The sequence below is a fragment of the Pteropus alecto genome, unplaced genomic scaffold (assembly GCF_000325575.1).
Source record: "Pteropus alecto unplaced genomic scaffold, ASM32557v1 scaffold20, whole genome shotgun sequence".
NCBI classification, from domain to species: Eukaryota; Metazoa; Chordata; class Mammalia; order Chiroptera; family Pteropodidae; genus Pteropus; species Pteropus alecto.
The window spans coordinates 37,275,639-37,296,003 of record NW_006436298.1 but is presented as its reverse complement, the minus strand read 5'-3'; the positions used below and the strand labels follow the sequence as shown (position 1 = coordinate 37,296,003).

Below are 20,365 nucleotides of genomic sequence, written 5' to 3'. Positions count from 1 at the left end.
ATAGCATAACAAAACACCTCTGGACAGCCATATAGAGAGAAATAATAACATTAAAATAACTATAATAAACCAAAATAAAATGTAATAATGACTAAATTAAAATATTAGCAACTTAAGTCTAACAAATTAGGACAAAGCTTCTTATATGTTAATAAGGTGAAAATTAAAAGGAACAATGTGATATTAACATAAACTCCTATAAAGAATGGAATAACAATCTAGTTTTCAACTGAGACAACACTAGTGGTTCTCCCTCTCCCTCAGTGCAGCTTCTATTACACTGCAGCACCACCATGTGGCAGAACGACATACTGCAACTCTAGAACTAGTTGAATGACTACTTTCATCACTCAAAAAAACACCAGGCAACTGCTACGCACTGAATTGTGTCCCTCTAAAATTCAGATGTTGAAGTCCTAACCCCCAATGTGACTGTATTTGAAGACAGGGCCTGTGAAGACGTGATAAAGGTTAAATGAAGCCATAAGGGTGGGACTCTAATCCAACAGGGCTAGTGCCTTTGTAACAGGAAGAGCCGCTAGTGCGCTCACATAGGCACTCAGGAAAGGCCACATGAGCACACGAGAGAAGACTGCCATCTGCAAGCCAGAATGAGAAACCTCACTAGGAGCTAAATCAGCAGGCACCTTGATCTTGGACTTTGTAGACTCCAGAACAGTGAGAAATTAATTTCTGTTGTTAATCACCCAGTCTGTGGCATTTTGTTATGGCAGCCTGAGTAACTAATACAGCAACACTTCTAAGACAAAGGTCGTCATTTATAAATCAGGAATAAAAATCAAAGCCTTGCCTTTAAAATTTTTAATCCAAAAATTTATAGAAATTAGAGTTAACCTTTTCTGACAAAGTCCTTTACCAGCTAAAAGAGGATGATATTTAGATCAGAAAGGTTAGAAGTTTGGAGCAATTCATATTATTAAAAGGAAATAATTTTCTCCTGAAATTAAGGGAGTATGGTTCCTCAAAATGCCTGTGCTTTCCTCAGAGCAAGTCAAAAACTCTAAAACAAACAAACAAAAATTTTCATATTGATCCAAAGTAGAAAAGTAAATTTTATTAGAAAATAGAAATACTTTAAAAATTACAAATTCCTTGTTTTCATCTGTGTATGTGTGTTTTAGAAATACTTACCCCTTTATAAATATTCCTTGACTGCCTGAATCATAGTAGTCAAGAACATGGACTCCAGAGCCCAACTACCAGGGTTTACAGCCCCATTCTGCTGCTTACTAACTTAGAGAAGTCTATTAGGCATATTACTAAACCGCTATTTCAGTTCTTCACCTGTAAAATGGAGGTAATAGCCTCCCATACTAGTTGTATCCCTCCCAAGACCCTCTTTAGAGCCTATCATCCACACTCCATTCGCCCACTCCCCATGCCCTAAAAATAAATTTTATTTACGTGTGGTACTCTATAGGTATTACCAAAACTAGTACCACATGGACAGGACAACCTTTCACCTTAGCATCCCAGAGCAGAGAACAAACAAGATAAACCAAAGTGAAATCTGGATGCCTTAGTGCACAGATTAACTGCCTCTTTCTCACTCACCTGAAATATACTATTTCTGCATTATCCTGACTCTTCACAATATAGTGTATAACACTTGTCAGATGGAGGATTCTAGTGGTAGATGCAGGTAAACCCCTTGGGTATGTGGTACTTCAGTTTGCAAGTTTAGGTATTTGATTTCCTCCAAGTCCCCCCAAGAAAACCCAATTAAAAAGACACCTGATCTCACCCTATTTAGCCTAATTTGTTCTACCAGTTTAATGTAGTGTCTTTTCTGGACCTGGTCAACTATCTCACTGCTGTAGGACTAGTCTAACTCCATGTACTGGACTACAGATAAACTCCTCTAGGTAGGATGCTACAGGTCTTATTTTGTTCTTCCTTAGAAGTAAGAGGACTACAAAGTTGGAGGACATAAAAGGGAAGACTTAAGAATGCTCCATTTTGTCTCCTGCCATCATGAAAAGGCAGGGTTCTTTGTAAAAGCCAATAATGCTAGGAAAACTAGAAAGGAACAGGAAAAGAGGAAGACCAAACATGAGATGGATCGACTCCATGAAAGAAGCCACAGGCATGAGTCTACAAGGGTAGAGCAGGGCTGCTGAGGACAGGACACTGTGGATGTCACTCATTCATAGTCACCAGGAGTCAGAGCTAACTCAATGGCACATCACACACACATCTACAGAAAAGATGTAAAAGTCAGACACTGAAGAAGGTTGATAGGGAAAAAAAGAATGATTCATTTGAAATATGGTGTTGGAATAGAGCTCCATGGATACCTTCAACCACCAGAAAGATGAACAAGCGGGTCCCAGAGTAAATTAAGCCTGAAACACTGCTAGAGGCAAAAATGACAAAACTGAAGCTATCCTACTTTGGGCACATTATGAGAAGGCAGAGTTCTTTGGAAAAGACAATAATGCTGAGAAAAATAGAAGGCAGCAGGAAAAGAAAAAGAGCAAATCTGACATGGATTGACTCCATGAATGAAGCCATAGACATGAGTCTGCAGGAGCTGAGCAGGGCTGCTGAGGACAGGACACTGTGGATGTCACTCATTCATAGTCACCAGGAGTCAGAGCTAACTCAATGGCACATCACACACACATCTACAGAAAGGAAAGGGAAACCTCTTAGAGGCTGTGGCAATCCCTCATCCGCTCCCTAAACAGCTTTCAAGTTTAAGGGGTGTGCATAAACTTTTACCTACTTGTATGTAATGGCTTGTCTATAATTTGTTACAAATACTTAGGTAAGATACTCCATACTAAATTTAAATCAGGATTTTCAATTGTTTTTTAAATCCTCCTCCAAAGGAAATAACCACCAACAGTTTTTATATAGTAAATAACCATTAGTGGTTTATAGGAATTTTAACTATTATCCCCCACTAGTAATTATACGCAAAATTAAATGAGGTAGTGAACACTGCTGGAAAACAGTCAGTCAAAAGTTAATGATGATGATGATGATAAATAATAAGGAACTAATAATATGAATACAGTACACAATCCATCACTAGGTACTATATAATTAATCCCAAGCAAATGATAAAAACAACTGCTATTAAAGTTCAGAGACAATTATGGGCTAGAGCTGACTGGTTACATTTAAAAATAAACAGCATTTTAAGAATGAACTTTAGAAATTATCCACCCTAAACCTCATTTTACAAATAAAAAACTCAGGTCCTATACAAAGAGCTAGTTGGTGGCAGTCCTTCAGGAAAAAAAGGATAATCTGAGCTGGATCTAGAAAGGTACCTAAATAGAATTTGAAAAGTCAGGGAGAAGACTTTCCAGGTAGGAAAAAAATATAAGCAAAAGTTTAAAAGCTGAAACGAGCCAATCAAATTCAGGGGACAAAGAATGGCTTAGTTTTGTGTTGGAGATAGGGTTTCAATACATAAAGAATTAAACCTTATCCTATAGGTAGTGGGAAGCTAGAGTGGGTTTTGAGCAACAAATGAAAATTTTTATAAAAGCCCAAATTGTGCATCTGTTTGACAGCCAAGTCTATCTATGAACATAAAACAAGAGTTATAACAGCCCAAATGTTTTACCAACTGCAAAACCAATTTTAAAAGAAAAGGTAGGTAGGTGGATGGATGGATGAATAAAAAGAGAATTAAAGAGATAATGGAATAAAAAATGGACAATGAAAGAAAAAGGAAACAAAGAATAAAATGATAGAGACATGTGAGCAAAACAATCGACAGTTATATTATAAAAGTTATTTCATGCAGTCAAGTTCTGGAAAGAGGGTAAGATGGTCCAAACAAGTCTCTATGGCTGTTGCTATGCTTCAAACTGTAATAATTTACCTCTCTAGCAGCACAGTCATGAGGAGCTTCTTCTTTATTTACTTTTCCTTTTGGAAATCCCCAGCCTGATTTCGCTAGGTACCCCTGAACCAGTAGAACCTACAAAACAAGCAAAGATTAAAATAAGTAACTTGCTCTCCTTTCCCATACTCCTTTCTAAAGTCAAAGGTGTTTTTCTCCTTACTTCAGGTAACTGTTATCACCAATTTTATACAGTACTTGGTTTAAATATCTTCTATTGTTCTGAACACATGAGTGTGAAGAAGGCATTCCATCTATTTTAATGTATTTCTTCAACAATGAAGTAACACTTCCTTGTAATAAGCCATACAGCAGTAAGTATAATATTAAGACACAGAATGCAGACAAAATATGCAAAGTTTGGCCTTTTAGCACTAAAAATCTATGTATTTTAGAATCTCAATCCTAAACATTATAGAAATAACACATTTTAGTAACAGGATGAAAACAGTTGATCACTATTTCATTAAGAATCTTTCACTTCATTACACTCACATTTTCAAGTGTCTCATCAAGAATAATTGCACCATATGTTGGTACTCCCATTTTATATTCCTTCCATTCATCCAAAACTTTTTCCACATCTTCACCTTGAGGCAGCAAAAATGGACAATGACTGAAGAGTATACATAGTGTTAAGGAAGTTACTTTCTCCCTTAATATTGCTTGTGCACTATACAGAAAGAGACCTATTTAAATCAACTATGTATTTTATATGAAATTTCTCAAATCTTCACTTCATCTAAGTTTATTGCTCTTTTGTTTTTTCACATTTCCTTCTCTTGAACAAGTCATTGCTAGCTTCTGCATTTAGACTATACACAAATCAAGTAAGCTTTAGATACTCATAGTCCTGGATCCCTAAATTATTAACAAATTTAGGACTACACGAATACCTCAAATACTTCTCACTGAGTCAAATTCATCATATCAGGAGTTGACAGGTACTGAAACCAACAGCAAGAAACAAGTACAGTGCACATATATTGGTGAGAGGGAGAAACTGTCAGAACAAGTTAAAGTGATTAACTGCGGGAAGCAGAACTAGGGATGAAGTATATCACTCTATATGCTGTATTTCCTTACTATGTATGTGTATTGCACTATAATTAAAAACACTTTTAAAATGAAGATTTTCTGAAGATCAGAGAAAAAGGCAAATCTGGATATTAAGGAAAACATAGCCTATTTCAAAAGAAATTGAGTATGGCCACTCCCCTAAACTGGGAAGAGTAAAATAATTTTTTAAAAAAGTAAATAAAACCTAAACCTGTAAAGTATATGTTCAGGCTCCCAATACTTCATGCTGTTAAATGCCTCATCACTATAACACTGTTATCATGAAAAGTGAGGACAAAATTATGCTATGATAGTGTTTTTCAAACCAAGGACATATTCTTAAGGGTCCTCAAATCCTCTTTGATTATATATAGTTTTCATTTGCATTTTAATCTAGAAACATGCAAAATGAGCATATTTTCTATCATTCGATGATCATGTATATCAAGTACTATCACTTGATTTCAGAGATCATATTGGTACTAGAATTACTTTTGGGCTAATTAAAACAAGAAATCTAACATGCAATTGATGCATGAGGGTCAAATGATATCCCAACAAATATAGAAAGGTTTCCTAACACACAGAACAAAGAAAGATGCTGGAAAAACTGGAGTATGGGAATGTCAAAACACCCTGAAAGAAGTCAGCTTTATATTCATATTGTGATTGATGGTTTAAAAAAAAAAAAATCACACTAAATTCATTTTATGAAAATATATAAGTTCTACAGCTTTGTATTTAAATTTTTGTTTTGATTTTATAGTTGTACTAAGAAGAGGCCTTCAAAAAGCCCAAAGAAGTCAACCATCTATGACAACCTTGTAATTAAAAGACAGGCACTAAGTTGATCTCAATATAATTATTCCATGCCTTCATTTGGGGAGGGGAAAAAAGGATAAAGTTCGGACGCAACATTAACCATTTCAGGAAGCCCTATGGTTCTACACGGGCTTGCCAAGGTTCTGAAAGGTATTTTCCAATAAGACTGGCTTTAGATGTTTAGGAAAATCACTCATGTGATTTAAAGTTATCACAGATAGTTTTTAATTTAAACACAAACTTTAAATAAATAATTTTTTTTCTATTAAATATTTAACCAGAGGAAAACACAGAAAAACACCCCAGGAACAAAGACAACATCCAATAGTTCAGAGAACAGGTGCTTATCCAGTTTTTTCTCTCTTCCTTCTCCCTGCAATGTTCCTAATAATTTCAAGGTGCATCAGTGCCTCCACAAAGCAATATTATCTCATTTTTCTATGCATTAAACAACTTCTTTAAAGAGAATAATTAAAAAGAAAGGTTTATCAAGATAAATTACATCAACCGACTTAACTTTGGAGACTATTTACACTCTTTATCTATTATTTCTACCCCCAAACCACAACAAAATGAGTTGACTGAACCAACTACAGTTCAAAATATACTTGGAATTACTGTTGCAAAAGTATTTAAGTATTTGACTAAAGTCCACACAATAAGCAAGTAACAGAATCCAATCCAAAATGACATCAATTTCCCCACTGACTACTCTTATATCCCTCATACTTAATAGTACAGAAAAGCAATTCGATTCAAACATGGGAGTGAAAATTTTTAAATACCATTTTTATTTAATGAGATAATGTATTTAATTTTAAAACATAGTATAATATGCCCTGAATAATTATCATTTCTAATTTTTATTAAAATTGTTACTCTATCACTAATTTTCTTAATCCCCAAACCAAATTATTTTGAGTCTTGAATCTGGGATACTGGGCCTTACACAGTAGTAATTCTAAGGAAAAAAAAAAAAAAGGATACACTGATTAAAGAATCTAAGAATTTAAATTAAGCTCGTCCACTTCTGTTACATACACTTTCTATCTTTTTAACAATTCAGTGATTTTTTTTTTTTTTATATATACTTCTTTTATTCTAACTTTTTTTTTCCTGCAAAAACATGAAAAAATCTGCTTTGGGTACAAACAATCATTTACACAGTAATCTCCATCCAAAATCTTACCATTGTCTTAGATAATACCAATTTCCCGACAGACGTCTCCCCTCAAGCTCTCGCCTCAGTTACTTACATTCCTGGCGTTTCATTCTCCCACTTCCAGGACCAACTCCCACAGCAACATTCCGTACCCTGCCATCACTAGAAGTATTCTGGCAATTTGATTAAAACATCCTGAACATAACTTTTTATGGCACTCTTGATTACTCGCACTATATCATTATTCTACATTGATCTTTGACTATTTTCCTTTGTATTAGCACCTTTCTGCTTTTATTTTTTTCCCTAAACAACATGGTCCATCAGTTTAATCAATCTCTATGCAATACTCAAAATTCCTTTGCCCCATCGTTCTCTGAATATAGCTCCCTGGCAAAACCTCAAACTAGGAAAAAATCCAGGATACCCATTCTCTAGTCACATTGCTGAGTTTACTGAAGAAAAATCACAAGATGATGCACAAGTTACATAAGAAAAATCAGAGGCATAGAAGAAAAAAAAAAAAAAAAGCCTCACGATTTGGCCAAGGTTGCATGGCTGGTAATGCTAACCCAAGGAACCTGCCTCCAGATCTCATGCTAGTAACTTTTATTCTATGCAGTCTCTCCACTTCAATATCCCACAGGTACCACAAACCAACCTGTCCATAACTGAATCCATCATTCCCCCACAAAATTTCTCCTTTATTTTTCTGCAAATGGAATGGCGTACCCATCCACTCAACTGCTCAAACCAGAAACCTGAGTACCACTCTTGATTCTCTTTTCCACCTCTCCTCAGACATCCAAGTTAACATGAATTTTATCTCCTAAACAGTATCCAAATTTAATCTTTTCTATCCACTTCTGTCACAGGCTTCCATTTCTAATTCATAAATTAGTGAAATAGCATCTTAACTGGGTTCCCAGTCTCGCCTCCCTCCAATACACTGTCTACACTATTACAGAGTTCTTTCAAAACACTCCTAGAGAGAAAAAACACAAATGTGGCAAAATGTTAACAACGGGTGAATAAATAATACGGGTATGATGTCGGTTCACGGTAATCTTTCAACTTCTAAGTGAAGTTTTTTCCCCTAAATAAAAAGTTTAACTTTTTTAAAGCCCCAATATTCTACTATTCTTATGAAGTCCAAATAAACATGGCCTACAAGACGATTACAAACTTTAGCCCTGACTTACTCTCTGTCATCATCCGTTGTCCCATAGCATTTACTCTAAAACCCAACCATATTAACTTTTTTCACCTTTTCACATAGATCTTTCTCACACAGACCACTTCCTCCAAAGAAAACTTTTATCTAGCTCCAAGCCTGGGTTGGGTGTGCCTCTCCTCCGTTCCTCTTGAGCCCTGTGCTGTCCTATCATAATTTACCTTATTGCACTGTAATCATTTCCTTTCCTGCCTCCCTCTCACCTTCCTCAGGACAGGGACTGAATCCACCATGCTCAGAATATAATGCCTGGCACAGAGTAAACGCTGCTATTTAAGGAGTCTACCACATTAGTAATCAAGGCTTTTTCCTCCATATAACTCAATTTAAAGAAACAAAACAGGTTTTTTATTTAATAGCAAGCTTAAAAGTCATGTGCATACACACACAAAAGCTTATCCAGAACCCCGAAGTATATAAAGTTGCTCTGATAGAACCCTGAGTCAATGTAAAATAGACCGCAGAAGAGGATTTGCCAGTTTTGACCATGTTTCTATAACCTGATTACAGCTTCTTAAAAGTAAAGTTTTCTATAATTTCTCCACAGAACCTACTGCCAAGCTTTTAAGAAAGAATGTTCAGTAGTATTTCCATTCCACTTTGAGTCCTCATTTACTTCCCCATATTTAATCAGTAAAACAGGTTACTCATTTATTCCATTGACATGTCTCTTCAGTCTTTTCTTTGTAGTCCCTCTACTATGGTTCAGGACCTTACTGTTCCACAGCTCAAGTAATTTAACAATCCACCCTATATGGTTCAACCTAACCTGCCAAAGAAATCTTCTTGAATACATTTGAAAATGACCTGAGTAATATTCTTTAGGCTTGCTCAAAAACTTTCTATGTTAAGAGTTATCTAGAACAGTATTCACGCATTTTTCTGCAGAGCCCTAGGGGGTCCCTTGTTTCATTGAGCCCTAGGGGCTCAAAGAAAATTATAGGAAGTATGAGGGTTATTTAGGTCATTTACTCCCACTCCAGTGTACTACTTGAACTTGTGGGTTCAAGGCCATTTGAACACAATTTGTGGTTAAAAAGAATGACATACAGAATAAAAATCAAAGGCCTTTGGCTCCAAATGTAAGAAGCCACAACCTCCCGCCCCGACCCCACGTACCTTCCATTCACATCTCCTATCATATCCTTGTAAGAACCCTCTGCTCAATTCAAACTCATTTACTTCCTGAGATATCCCTTATTCCTTTACAACTCTCCAATTCTGTTTAATCCCTATTTCTGAACTAAAAGAAAATCAAATAATTCTAATCATCAGTTCACATTTCAAGGGGTCTTCTACATAAAAATACTAATAATTGTGTCTATTATTTATATTTGACAATCTTTAGGAATCAAGTATGTTTCATCTAATAGGTTATAAATCTCAAAGACAAGCAAAAGGAAATTTGTGCTAACATATTTTACTAACAGGAATGAAAGACAGTCATTATAGTAATAAAAAGGATATCAGCTTTAGCAAAGTCTCTTATCCCACACTGAGGTAATCCTGGTGTGTTCTGCATGTAGAAATCCAAGTAAAACCAATGGGCAAGTTCAATCTGAAAACACACTCGGATAGCATTGTCTCTTTCCTCGCTGGGAATATGCAAAATAAATCGGCTGTCAAAAACAAAAACATAAAAATTATATTTACAAACCAAAATAACTTATTTAAATCTATTTAATTGCTTCATCCGTGCCCCACCACCATAGAAAAGTGACCAAAAGCAGTGCTAATCAAGGAAGCAAAATTTAGGGGAAATTACTACAGGGAAGGTGAGTCTGAAAATAAGCAAACAAAAAAAACGATATCACATGTATCTTCACTCAGAATTTTTTCAAGATGTCATTTATCCTCTGTTCACAAGTACAGAGATAAACAAACTTAAGAGCCCACTAACAGTAAAGGTGAGCAAAAAAACAATCTTTGCTAGGATTTCCTCCCATGTCTGGTAACATTTTCTAAGAACATATACAAATATATTCATACAATCAAACAGAAAAGATGTTAGATAGCTACTTAATCTTCACATTTATTACAAAATTCAAATCTGCTGCTCATTAATAGACCATACTTCCCAAAGAGACTCAACTACAGAACCTGATTCCAAACTAACTTTCAAATATACTCACTTTTAAAAATCCTAAATTGTCTTTTCCAAGCACATTCGTATGGGGGAGAAGGGTACAGGTATTTAGTATACATATAGCATAAATGTATGCTATATGTACATATGTATATGTGTTTTAAATAATAAATCCCCTTTCTTGTGCAACAAACAAGTCGGAATTTATAAGTCTAAATAAATGTGATTTACAGCAGTCATTAAGCAACCACTGCTTCTTCTACTGCATAGTATCTTTAGTAATACTTTTTTCTAGTGACTTTTGAGACAGATTGAACTACATAAAAGGTTTTTAGAGCTGCTCTTAAATGTTTAAAATAGTATCACCCAGTTTGATCACTTACACTATTCACTAGCCATGATACTTAAATGTTCTTGAGGGTTTCCAAGTTTCAAATCAAATTTCAAAATACTTTTAAATTATAAAAATAATGTTACATTTCAATAGAGGAAGTAATAAGTAAATGGTAGCACAAATGTATGTACAATAATCTACATTTCAATATAGAAAAACTACATAAAAAGGATCTTAAGCTACATATACACTAAGAATAAAATGTGTAACATGAAACTCTGATAGCATTACCTAAGATATAAAATCTAAACTCTTCTATGTGGCGTTCAAGAGCTGGTTGCTGCTCATCTGCACAACCTTTTAAGTCACTCTAAGAGGTTCTTTATACCTAGCAATATCTAATTCTTGGAACCCTACTCGATTGCCTTCCACATACTATTATCTATACTCCCCTTCTCTTGCCCATCTAGCAAACTCCGATTCATCCTTCATGACTTACAAACACTACTATGTAGGTATACCAAACTCCTCTAAACAGATTTATACACACTTTCACACTCCTACCCCATTACAGCAATTGCATGATTTTTACTATTATTGTCCACAAACCCTTCCCAATTAGTTCCCTGAACTAATGTACTATATCCTTGCATATTTTTATTGCCATAGTCTAGTAAACCATCTGACATAAACTGTTAATGACATACTGATAGTTATCTCTTTTCAATGTTTACACAGGTTCCTATTTTTGTTAAGATGGAGAGAGCACACTCCACTCTGCCCCTCCCATAAAATGCAGCTGTAAAACCTGGACAAAACGCATGGAGCAGCTATTTGAGAACTGCGAAAAGTAAACAGCAGCGAGAAGTTTGGGAGGAAAGACGTATTCAAAGTGAATTTACCATTTTCCATGCTCTAGTATCCCCTGGCTGGACTAGGGGGTCGAAGTGGGCACCAGCAAGGACAGAGAAAGAGCTCCAGATCAAGAAAGGAGATTCAAAGCAACTCCTAACACTCGAAGACAGCGGGGGAAAGTCCCCCCTTTTTTTCTTTTCTCCATTCTCTCATGTCCCAGCCCCAAAGCAATACCATCGTGGTTACACAGGTGGCAGCAGCAACAGTGTCTATAACAGGGACCCACAACAGAGGCTAAAACTGAGGGACAGGAACCTTGCTCTCCAATTCCAAGAGCTGTGTGATCTCAAAAAAGAAGAGCCAACCTCCACTGTTTTTTAACACTCCAGTCGCTTGGTACCAGACATGGGCAGACTCACATGAAGTGTGTGACAGAGTGGCCTTTTGGCTATAGGACCAAAAAGGGAAGATCCAAGGAACTGAGAGGTGCCAGGGAGATAGCAGAGGAGGAGTTCGGGAAAATGACCTCAGGAAATTGTTTATGAATTCGGGTTAAACCCCAAGCTGCAAAAGCTTGGATTAAGACTACAGACAACATACCACAAACTTTGTGAAATGAACTGTGAGAAAGACCAATGCCCAAGTCTCAAAGACTAGGCAGTGGGCAGTACATATAGGGAAAAGGCACTGCAAAAACTAGCCTTCTTTCATCTCACTTTATTTAACTTACCTCTTACAGCCATGTCTAAAAAAGCCCTGTCTGCTATTTCTTATTTTCCTCAGTTTGAGGCATTTTCTATTTCCATTATGGAAAATGCATAATTAACTGTACTTCTGCTCCTGTTCTACACACTTTACTGATCTCTCCATCCTCTTCAAAATATATCAGTTTTTGTTAGTCATGTTTTGCACTACTGACATTTTGGAGCAGATAATTGTTAAGAGGAGGTGTCCGGTGCACTGTAAGACGTTCAGTAGAACCGCTGGCCTCTGCCCATTAGATGGCAACAGCACTCCCTGCCAAGTGCTGACAAGCAAAAATGATGTCCAGATATTGCCAAATGTTCCCTGAGGGGAGTAAAATCACTCCCGGTTGATAACCACAGTATTCAGTCTTTATAGTACTATAACTCTGTAAATGCAATTCACAACTAAACCATGTAGTAAGCTGCTTTCCTTTCCTGTACAAACTTGTTCTCCCACAATTAATAAAGGTTTTGTAATTGTCTCTGCTTCATTTTCTCTATATTTATCACTAATTCGACCTTCCACTAGTTTCCCAAAATTTTTTTTTGATGTTAATTCAGATGCATCAGTTTCATCTTGAAGACTATCCAGGAGCCTTCTGATCTGTACCAATCTGGACTGGTTGTCATCTACATCTGATACACATCATCCTATGCTGTCCTTTCACTAGCATCCTATAGTTCCCTATGCCTTTATCCTATATTAAATCTCATATTTCTTGTACTCTGTCTTGTACTACATCTGAAAGTATCTTTACTCTTTACTCACACTTGATAATGTGGTTGGGTAAAAAATTCTAGATTGGAAATGATTTTCCTTCAGAATTCTGAAGATAGCGCTCTCCCCGGCCAGCTTCCCATTCTGATGTTAAGAAGATCGAAACCATTCCAATTCTTAATCTTTTCTATGATCTGTTTTTTGTCTGAAAACTTCTAGGTTCTTCCTTCTGTTCCCCGTGTTCTGAAATTTCTCAGTCTCTATTTTTCATCAATGGCACCAGACAGACATTCAATGGACCTTAACTATTTGAAATTTCATATCCTTTAGTGCTAAAGGACCTCATGACGATCCTCTTATGATTCTTTACCTTTCTCTGGTATTTCCTACATCTGATTTTCCCCTATTATTTTCCGGGAAAAGTTCTTTATCTTGCAAGCCATCTACAGAGTTCTGTGTTCCTGCTCTCATATTTTTAATTTCCAAATGCTCTTGTTTAAATTATGCTTTTATAGATTATTGCGTCATTTCATGGTTGTAAAAATCTACCTAAGATCAATGTAGGGTTTTTTTTTTTTTTAAGTATTCTACCAACTGCATATTTTTATTCTTCCCAGCAGCTTTTTTTTCCTGTTGAACACAAACATGTACTCACTATAAAGTCGTGTTTTAAACTTTATCTTTAAAGTTATTAGTTTTAAACTTTATATTTCATGTTAAAAGGCCTATTTCAGATGTTCATATTTGTGTGGTAGACCACAAAGTTATCTAGGAGGCTCATCAAACTATGAGGCACCACTGAAGATGATGAGACTGAGCCATCTGAGGAACCACTAGTCAAATAACCTAAAGAAGAAACTTCTAATCTCCTACCAGGAGGGTAAAAGCCCAGCTGTCAAATTCTAGAAGCTGAGCTTGAGGACAGGGCTGAAGTTTTCAGTTATGTATACAGGATGTATAAATTAACTTCTGCCACTTTTAAGTATTCTCTTATTCTAAAGAACAATGATGCTACTGCAGCAGTCTCTCATTCGGGTCTATACCACTTTTCCTTCTGCTTGAGTTTCCAAATTCTGTTGCTCATCTCTTCACCCATTCTTCTTTTCCTTGTGGGTTTATGCATTTAAAAATTTAAAAACAAAACACTACTTTATAGTGAGTACATGACTGTGTTCAATCTACTATCTTTAACTAGAAATTCCCACTTCAACAAAATCTAGAAGACACTAACCACAACCTAAAAGGTGGTTAAAAAAAAAAAAAAATGCCCAAGATGAAGACAAATCCAATCCCATCCTCATCCCAATTCAGGAAAGCTCCAAATGAAGAAAGGTAAGCTGGAGGATAGGAATAAGAAATAGGACCAAAAAGGGGAGGGAAAGCAAGGTCTGTTTATGTCATAGAAGAACGTCTACTCTTTCACTCCTTTTATTCTTTATAGAAGTTTCTCCTACAAGGCAAAACTCCCCCACACTGGTTCTCAAGGGTCCCCCAGTGTCAGAGCCAGCTTTCTATCTACTCACATAGAAGAGAAGCCTATCCATAAGCCATTCTACTGCCTTATCTTACACATATAAAACAACCACCAAGAATCACCAACACCTAAGGAAAATCTGGGGCATGACAAAGAAAAAGTTAAAGAACTGGCCTTCAAGAAAAGACAATGTTGAGAATATCTTCTAGAACCTTGGTACTCAAAGTGTGGACCCTGGGCCACCTAGAAGCATAAGTATGAGAAGAGAAACAGACACATTAGTCAAGTCATATAAAGACTAAGGAAGTTTACTTTCTAATAACCCCCTCAAAGGAAATTAGTTTAGAAATGTGCACCAGCAAAACAAGAATGAAAACATAAGATTCAAGAGAAGAGAGACACTGGGAGAGCTGTGAAAGGGAATTCCAGTACACCAGTTGTTTGGCAGACTAGACTAGGGGGGTGGGAGTCTCCAAGAGGGCACTCTGGAGGAAAAAAAGAATTCTGTAGAAAAGATGGTGTAATTTAGTGTGCAACTGAGGATATAATAAAGGAGCAGATTGGGGGGAGGGAGCAGCTAGAAACTTTGGATGTGCTGATGGAGAGAAGATGTACAACAGAATCATGGCCCAAAAAAATGTGAACAGAAAGACAATAAAAAAATTTTTTTTTTAAAAGATTTCAAGAATATCTCGAAGGAATCAAGGAATAATCCCCCTCCAGAACAAACAAACAAAAAACTAAAAGAAAGCATCATTTTGACCAATTTGTAGCATGTATGAAAAGAGAATTCATTGGGACATTCTCAAGATCCTTATCAAGGTATGGTGACTATGGGCTGATGGAAAAAACAAAATCTTAGCTACTGTAGCCTTGCCTCTACAGTGAAATATATGTACATAGTTATACTGTATAACAAATGTTATTATAGTTCAGCTTTTGCAATCAACAGACTTCATAAGGTTACAAAATGAAACATAAATATTATCTATCTTAATTTTTATTTTAGTTTGCCTGGATAGCTGAGGGAATTGGGTAAGAAAGAAATGGAAGAAAAGATGGGGCACTAATTGCCTCCCCTTATCAAACAGACTCAAGAGATACTGTAAGTTCATACAACAGTATAACCAAAGGTAACCAATGTAACAATTTAAAATAGTGATATAAGTATATTGGGAGGAGGCCAAGGTCAACAGCAGGCACAGTAAACCAAACCCTCACCTAGTATTTACCAAGGTAAACTAAATAGTCAATCTAATATCTAAAGTTGATGAAACAAGAAATCGGTGCAAATATATTTAAATATTAAAGTATTCACCAGAATTCAATACAAAACAGGTACTAGACTGAAGAGCTGAACTGAGAAAGGGGTAGGGCAGGAGACTGCTGTTTTTCATTTATAAATTTCTCTGTACTGTTTGATTTTTTTAAACCTTAGACATGAGTATACCTTCATAACAATTAAAAGCTGGCTTCTTTAAGAAAAAGGAGATTTTAGCACATTAAAATTACACTTCAATTTTCATTCTGTGCATGTTTTTGAACTGTTTTAAAGATTTTAAAGTATGTATGTATATACACATATATGTACACAGAAAAATATGCTTTCCACAATAATTTGCTATTGGAAAATTTCTCCATCTCACAAAATGTCATATTTTCAATGTTCCCCAAGATAGAAAGAATATTAGCACAAGGATTGCCAATTAGTACAAAAATGTTTCAGTAGAATTGAACACTAAAATGGCAAACTGAAAATGAGAACAATATAATGAACCTACCAGACCACCAAAATAGCAGCAACATTTGTAACCAGAAAATATCTTTCTCCTTTTAACAGAGTAGCCCCACCACTATTTCTTAAAGGGGCTTTTAAAAAATACTTCAAACATCTCTTTAAAAGAGAAACAACTTACCAAACTGTATTTTCAGTTTTTACTTTAAAAACATGCTTTCCAATTCTTTAATAAGCTAATTTAAATAGCAAAATTTTAAAAACTGTTTAACTTTTAATATCAAAAATCATGGTGCACCAAAGGCAAGTATCACCTGGTGCACAGTTCCTTTTTTATATACACATACTTTTTTTATAAAGCAATTTGTGTTCACTAGAACATTTTAGACTAGAGTCTTCTCTTCTCTAATTCCATTCCACCCAGAAATAATCAGTGTTATCAGTCTGGTGTACAGTTGACCCTTGAACAACATGGGTTTGAATGGCACAGGACCACTTGTACACAGATTTTTTCCCAATAAATACTTCAAATGTATTTTCCTTATGATTTTTTTAGTAACATTTCCTTTTCTCTAGCTTACTTCCTTTTAAGAATACAGTATATATCACGTATAACTTGCAAAATATGCTAGTCAATTGTTATTGGTAAGGCTTCCAATACAACAGTAGGATATTTGTAGTTAAGTTTTGGGGGGAGTCAACAGTAGGATATTTGTAGTTAAGTTTTGCGGGGAGTCAAGTTATACGCGCGCGTGCACACACACACATACACACAAACATAAATACAGAAAACATTTAAAAATTTGTTTTAATAAAAGGCATCAAATGACTAAATACATTATTACACTCAATAGTAGACTACATTTCTTTTCAAGACACAAAGATTTTCTTTCAGTTTACTGTTTGCTAATTTCCTTAGAAATTTCTAATGGCTGCACAGTATTTCAGTAAATGAAATGTTGCATATTAAACCATTTGAAAAATAACAGTCTATGTCTTAGGTTACGAGCAGTCTAACAGTTACGAAGTACATCTTGAAAATTTAAGTCTCTTGCTCGAATTTTCACATCAAAAATCAATCTCAAATTTTAACTTTCTCCAAAACTTATATGATCAATAACTGAAGTAGGCACAATTAGCAGGAACATGTAATTTATCAAAAATCAAATTAACACAACAAAAAACCTCTTAAATATACTACTAATAAGCAGAACTGGAGAAAATATAAAGGGAGTAACGAGAATCAAGACCAAACTCATAAACCAAAAGGTACTTAAAAGAGCAAAGAAGTGAAGAAAAATGAACCTTTTTCAACTTACGCTTCATTCTTATAGAAATTAAACATAAATTCTAAGTGTAAAAATTTCTGAAAAGGCCCACAATCAAAAGCCTGAATTGTTAATAAAAATCAATTAATCAACAAAGATATTACAAATATTAACTTAAAAACAGCATTACTTTTAAAACCTAAAGTTTTAAGAAATGGTTACTTGGCAGTCACTGGGATGTAAAGTACGGCACAGGGATTATAGTCAATAATATTGTTATAACTATGTATGGTGTCAGATGGCTAGTAGACTTATCTAGGTGATCACTTTGTAAGTTATAAATGTCAAATCACTATGATGTACACCTGAAAATAATATCATACTGTCTGTCAACTGTAATTGAAAATTATTTTTATTTTTTAAAGAAATCACTATTTGGTTTCGTTATTAATCAAGATAGCTAGCCTCAACCTTTAAACACATTATCCTTACAGAGCCAAAACAATAGCAAAAAAATTCTTAAAGGAACAAAAATACACTCACTGGAAAACCAAGAATCATTATTTAACACTCAACAGATGTTTAACATAGTGTTTACAAACACAACAATTACTTTGTGTGTAAAGAGGTTCCACACGTAAAATCAATTATAATGGTTGATATTTCTTTAAATGATGTAATCCTCTGTAATATACAAAATAAATCCAATAGTAGTAGGAAGTTTAGATTCCCATAAAACGTATAATTATCCATCTTTTTCTAAATAAACCTGTATCTCTATGAATCCATACATAATTATTGCTCACCTTTCCAAATATTTTTCTAACTATAAATGCACATCCTTTTAAAAATCTTGAAAACATGGTAAAAATCATAATCCCACTTTTGCCACACTTTTTCTAGTCATTGAGCCATACAGACATACATATATCAAATCTTTCTTTTCTTAAAATGTTTGGAATCAAAAGTGCCTTTTAAATGGCTCATTCGAATCTATCATATTCCAAATATTACAATCATATGTCCACCAAAGAAACAGAGTGACAATAATTCTTGTTAGTTGCAAAACTATTCTATTTACTTATCTACATGTACTCTTCTTTTGTGAAGTTTAAAATGTTAGACTTGATTTCCTATTGCATGCACCTGGCATAGGAGAAAAAGCACAGGCACTGTAGAGAAAAAGGCCTAGGTTTCAAATCTTGATTTTCTGAATTACAATGAATGTTACCTTGCAAATTACAACCTCTAAGAGTCTGTCAGATGAAAATAGAAGTAACTGCACCTACCAAATAGGGTTGTTTCGAGGATTAAATAAAGATAAGGGAGAGCTCAGTGTCTGGCACACAGTAGTAATCTCACAAATATTAGTTTTTTCCCATTTAAAAAAAAAAAGCGTGAAGGAGACACAGACTTTTAGACATAAAAACACGTCAACTGTAAAAGATGTTATTTTAACAGAGCTTTTAATTGAAATAATTTATTTCACAACCCACTTATACCTGGCAACAACAACTCAGGGTATTACTGTCCAAAACTTTTGCTCCGAGAAAAAAAAAAAAAAAACATTTTAAGTTTATTTTACACTTTTGGCTACCTGGAATCATAACTGACAAGAGGAAAGAATGAAGATTTCTCCTGTAAATGTATACCGAATTAAAACCCTGAGGTTAAGAATTTCCTTTAAGAAGGATAATTAAAGGATGAAAAGAGCAACTCGATTTTGTTTTCTCCTTCCAATGATAAGTTTGGAGATGAACAACAGAGTAATTCTTTATAGCAATTTACGGAAAATGCCACGAGAAAAGGGGTACGTTTGAAAACTGCTCCCTGCGTAGGTCCGGGGAACTGGAATTCTAAAGTTTAAGACCCTGGGGTCTTATGACAGTAGTAGCGAACGAAATGAAGGGAGAAGGGGGAAAACGGTCTATAAAAGTCAGAGAGACAGAAAAAGTAATGGGAAGGGGAGGGGGCGGCCGAAAAACGCTAACGACACAGGTTTCGGCGAAGCGGCTTCGCTTGCGGGAAAGCGAACCAGCTGCGGAACTAAAAAAATGGGGAAATCCCAGAGCTCCGCGAAGGATGGAAGGGGCGTGAGAAACAGGGAGGCTGCGGCGGAAAAAGAGGGGTGGTGTCGGCCCAGAAAAGGGTCGCCGCGGGAAAGGGAGCAGCGGCGGGACCGGAAAGCGAGGATAAGGATGTGGGCGGCGGGAGCAGGCGCGGAGGCCTCTGCAGTCGTCTCATCCGAGCACGGGGACAAGGGCCGGCGCGGCGCGGTACCTGCAGAGATCGTCCAGGACGCTGCCGGGAATCTCCACCCGTTTGGTCTCCATGATGAGGACCCACAGCAGGAGCAGTGCATCCCGGCTCCGCGCGGCCGGGGACCGAGGGTACGGCACGGAGACTCCGGCGCGCCGGAGAGCGGGCGGCGGCTCCAAGGACCAGCGGGGGAAGGGGCGAGACCCGCGCACTTCCTTCCCGCACCCTCAGCCCTGGACCCCCCGAGGCTGGGCCGAGGCGCGGGGCGGAGCCCCGGGACTTAACGCCCCTGTTCTGCTTGAACAGCCCAATGGGAAGCTGGAGAATCGAGAGCCTGAGCACGATGGGCCAATGAGGCGTTTGCTTATTGGTCCGTCGTCTCCAATCCGTCTTCAAGGGACTCAGTTGCTACTCAGAAAACCAACTTCCCGCCGCCTTTGACGGAGCCCTGGGGTGGGTACGCGCACGCGCACCAGGACTCCTTTGCGCTACGAGGAAGTCTAGAGGGCTCAGGTCTTCCCTATAGACCCCGAGACTAACACGAGGACTTGGGCGTGGCCTGTACGTCCTCTGTGACTGAGTAGTCTCTCCTTCCTCTCCACCGCTGACCTCGCGGGCGCGTTCCGCTCTGCGCAAGCGTGCCTTCACCATTTCTGTCACCGAATATCCTGCCGACCCGCAGCCGCCCCACTGCCTCCAAGCCAAGGGCTGTGCCTCCTTTCACTACAAA

At 36.6% G+C, this 20,365-nt stretch overlaps 1 protein-coding gene across 2 annotated transcripts in view; it reads right to left on the bottom strand.

Annotated features, from left to right (window-relative positions):
* The window catches only part of DCP2 (decapping mRNA 2), a 47,155-nt gene extending 27,241 nt beyond the window's left edge, over positions 1–19,914 (bottom strand). The window contains exons 1-4 of one of the 2 annotated variants that reach the window (XM_006913285.3): positions 19,657–19,877; positions 9,628–9,779; positions 4,379–4,506; positions 3,863–3,961 (exon numbers count right to left, since the gene is read on the bottom strand). In XM_006913285.3, the coding sequence (XP_006913347.1) occupies positions 3,863–3,961; positions 4,379–4,506; positions 9,628–9,779; positions 19,657–19,709 (432 nt within the window). In that variant the 5' untranslated portion in view covers positions 19,710–19,877. Of the gene's footprint in view, positions 1–3,862; positions 3,962–4,378; positions 4,507–9,627; positions 9,780–19,656 lie in introns of both variants that reach the window. The other variant, XM_006913286.3, reaches the window with a different exon arrangement.
* Positions 19,915–20,365: the final 451 nt, after the last annotated feature.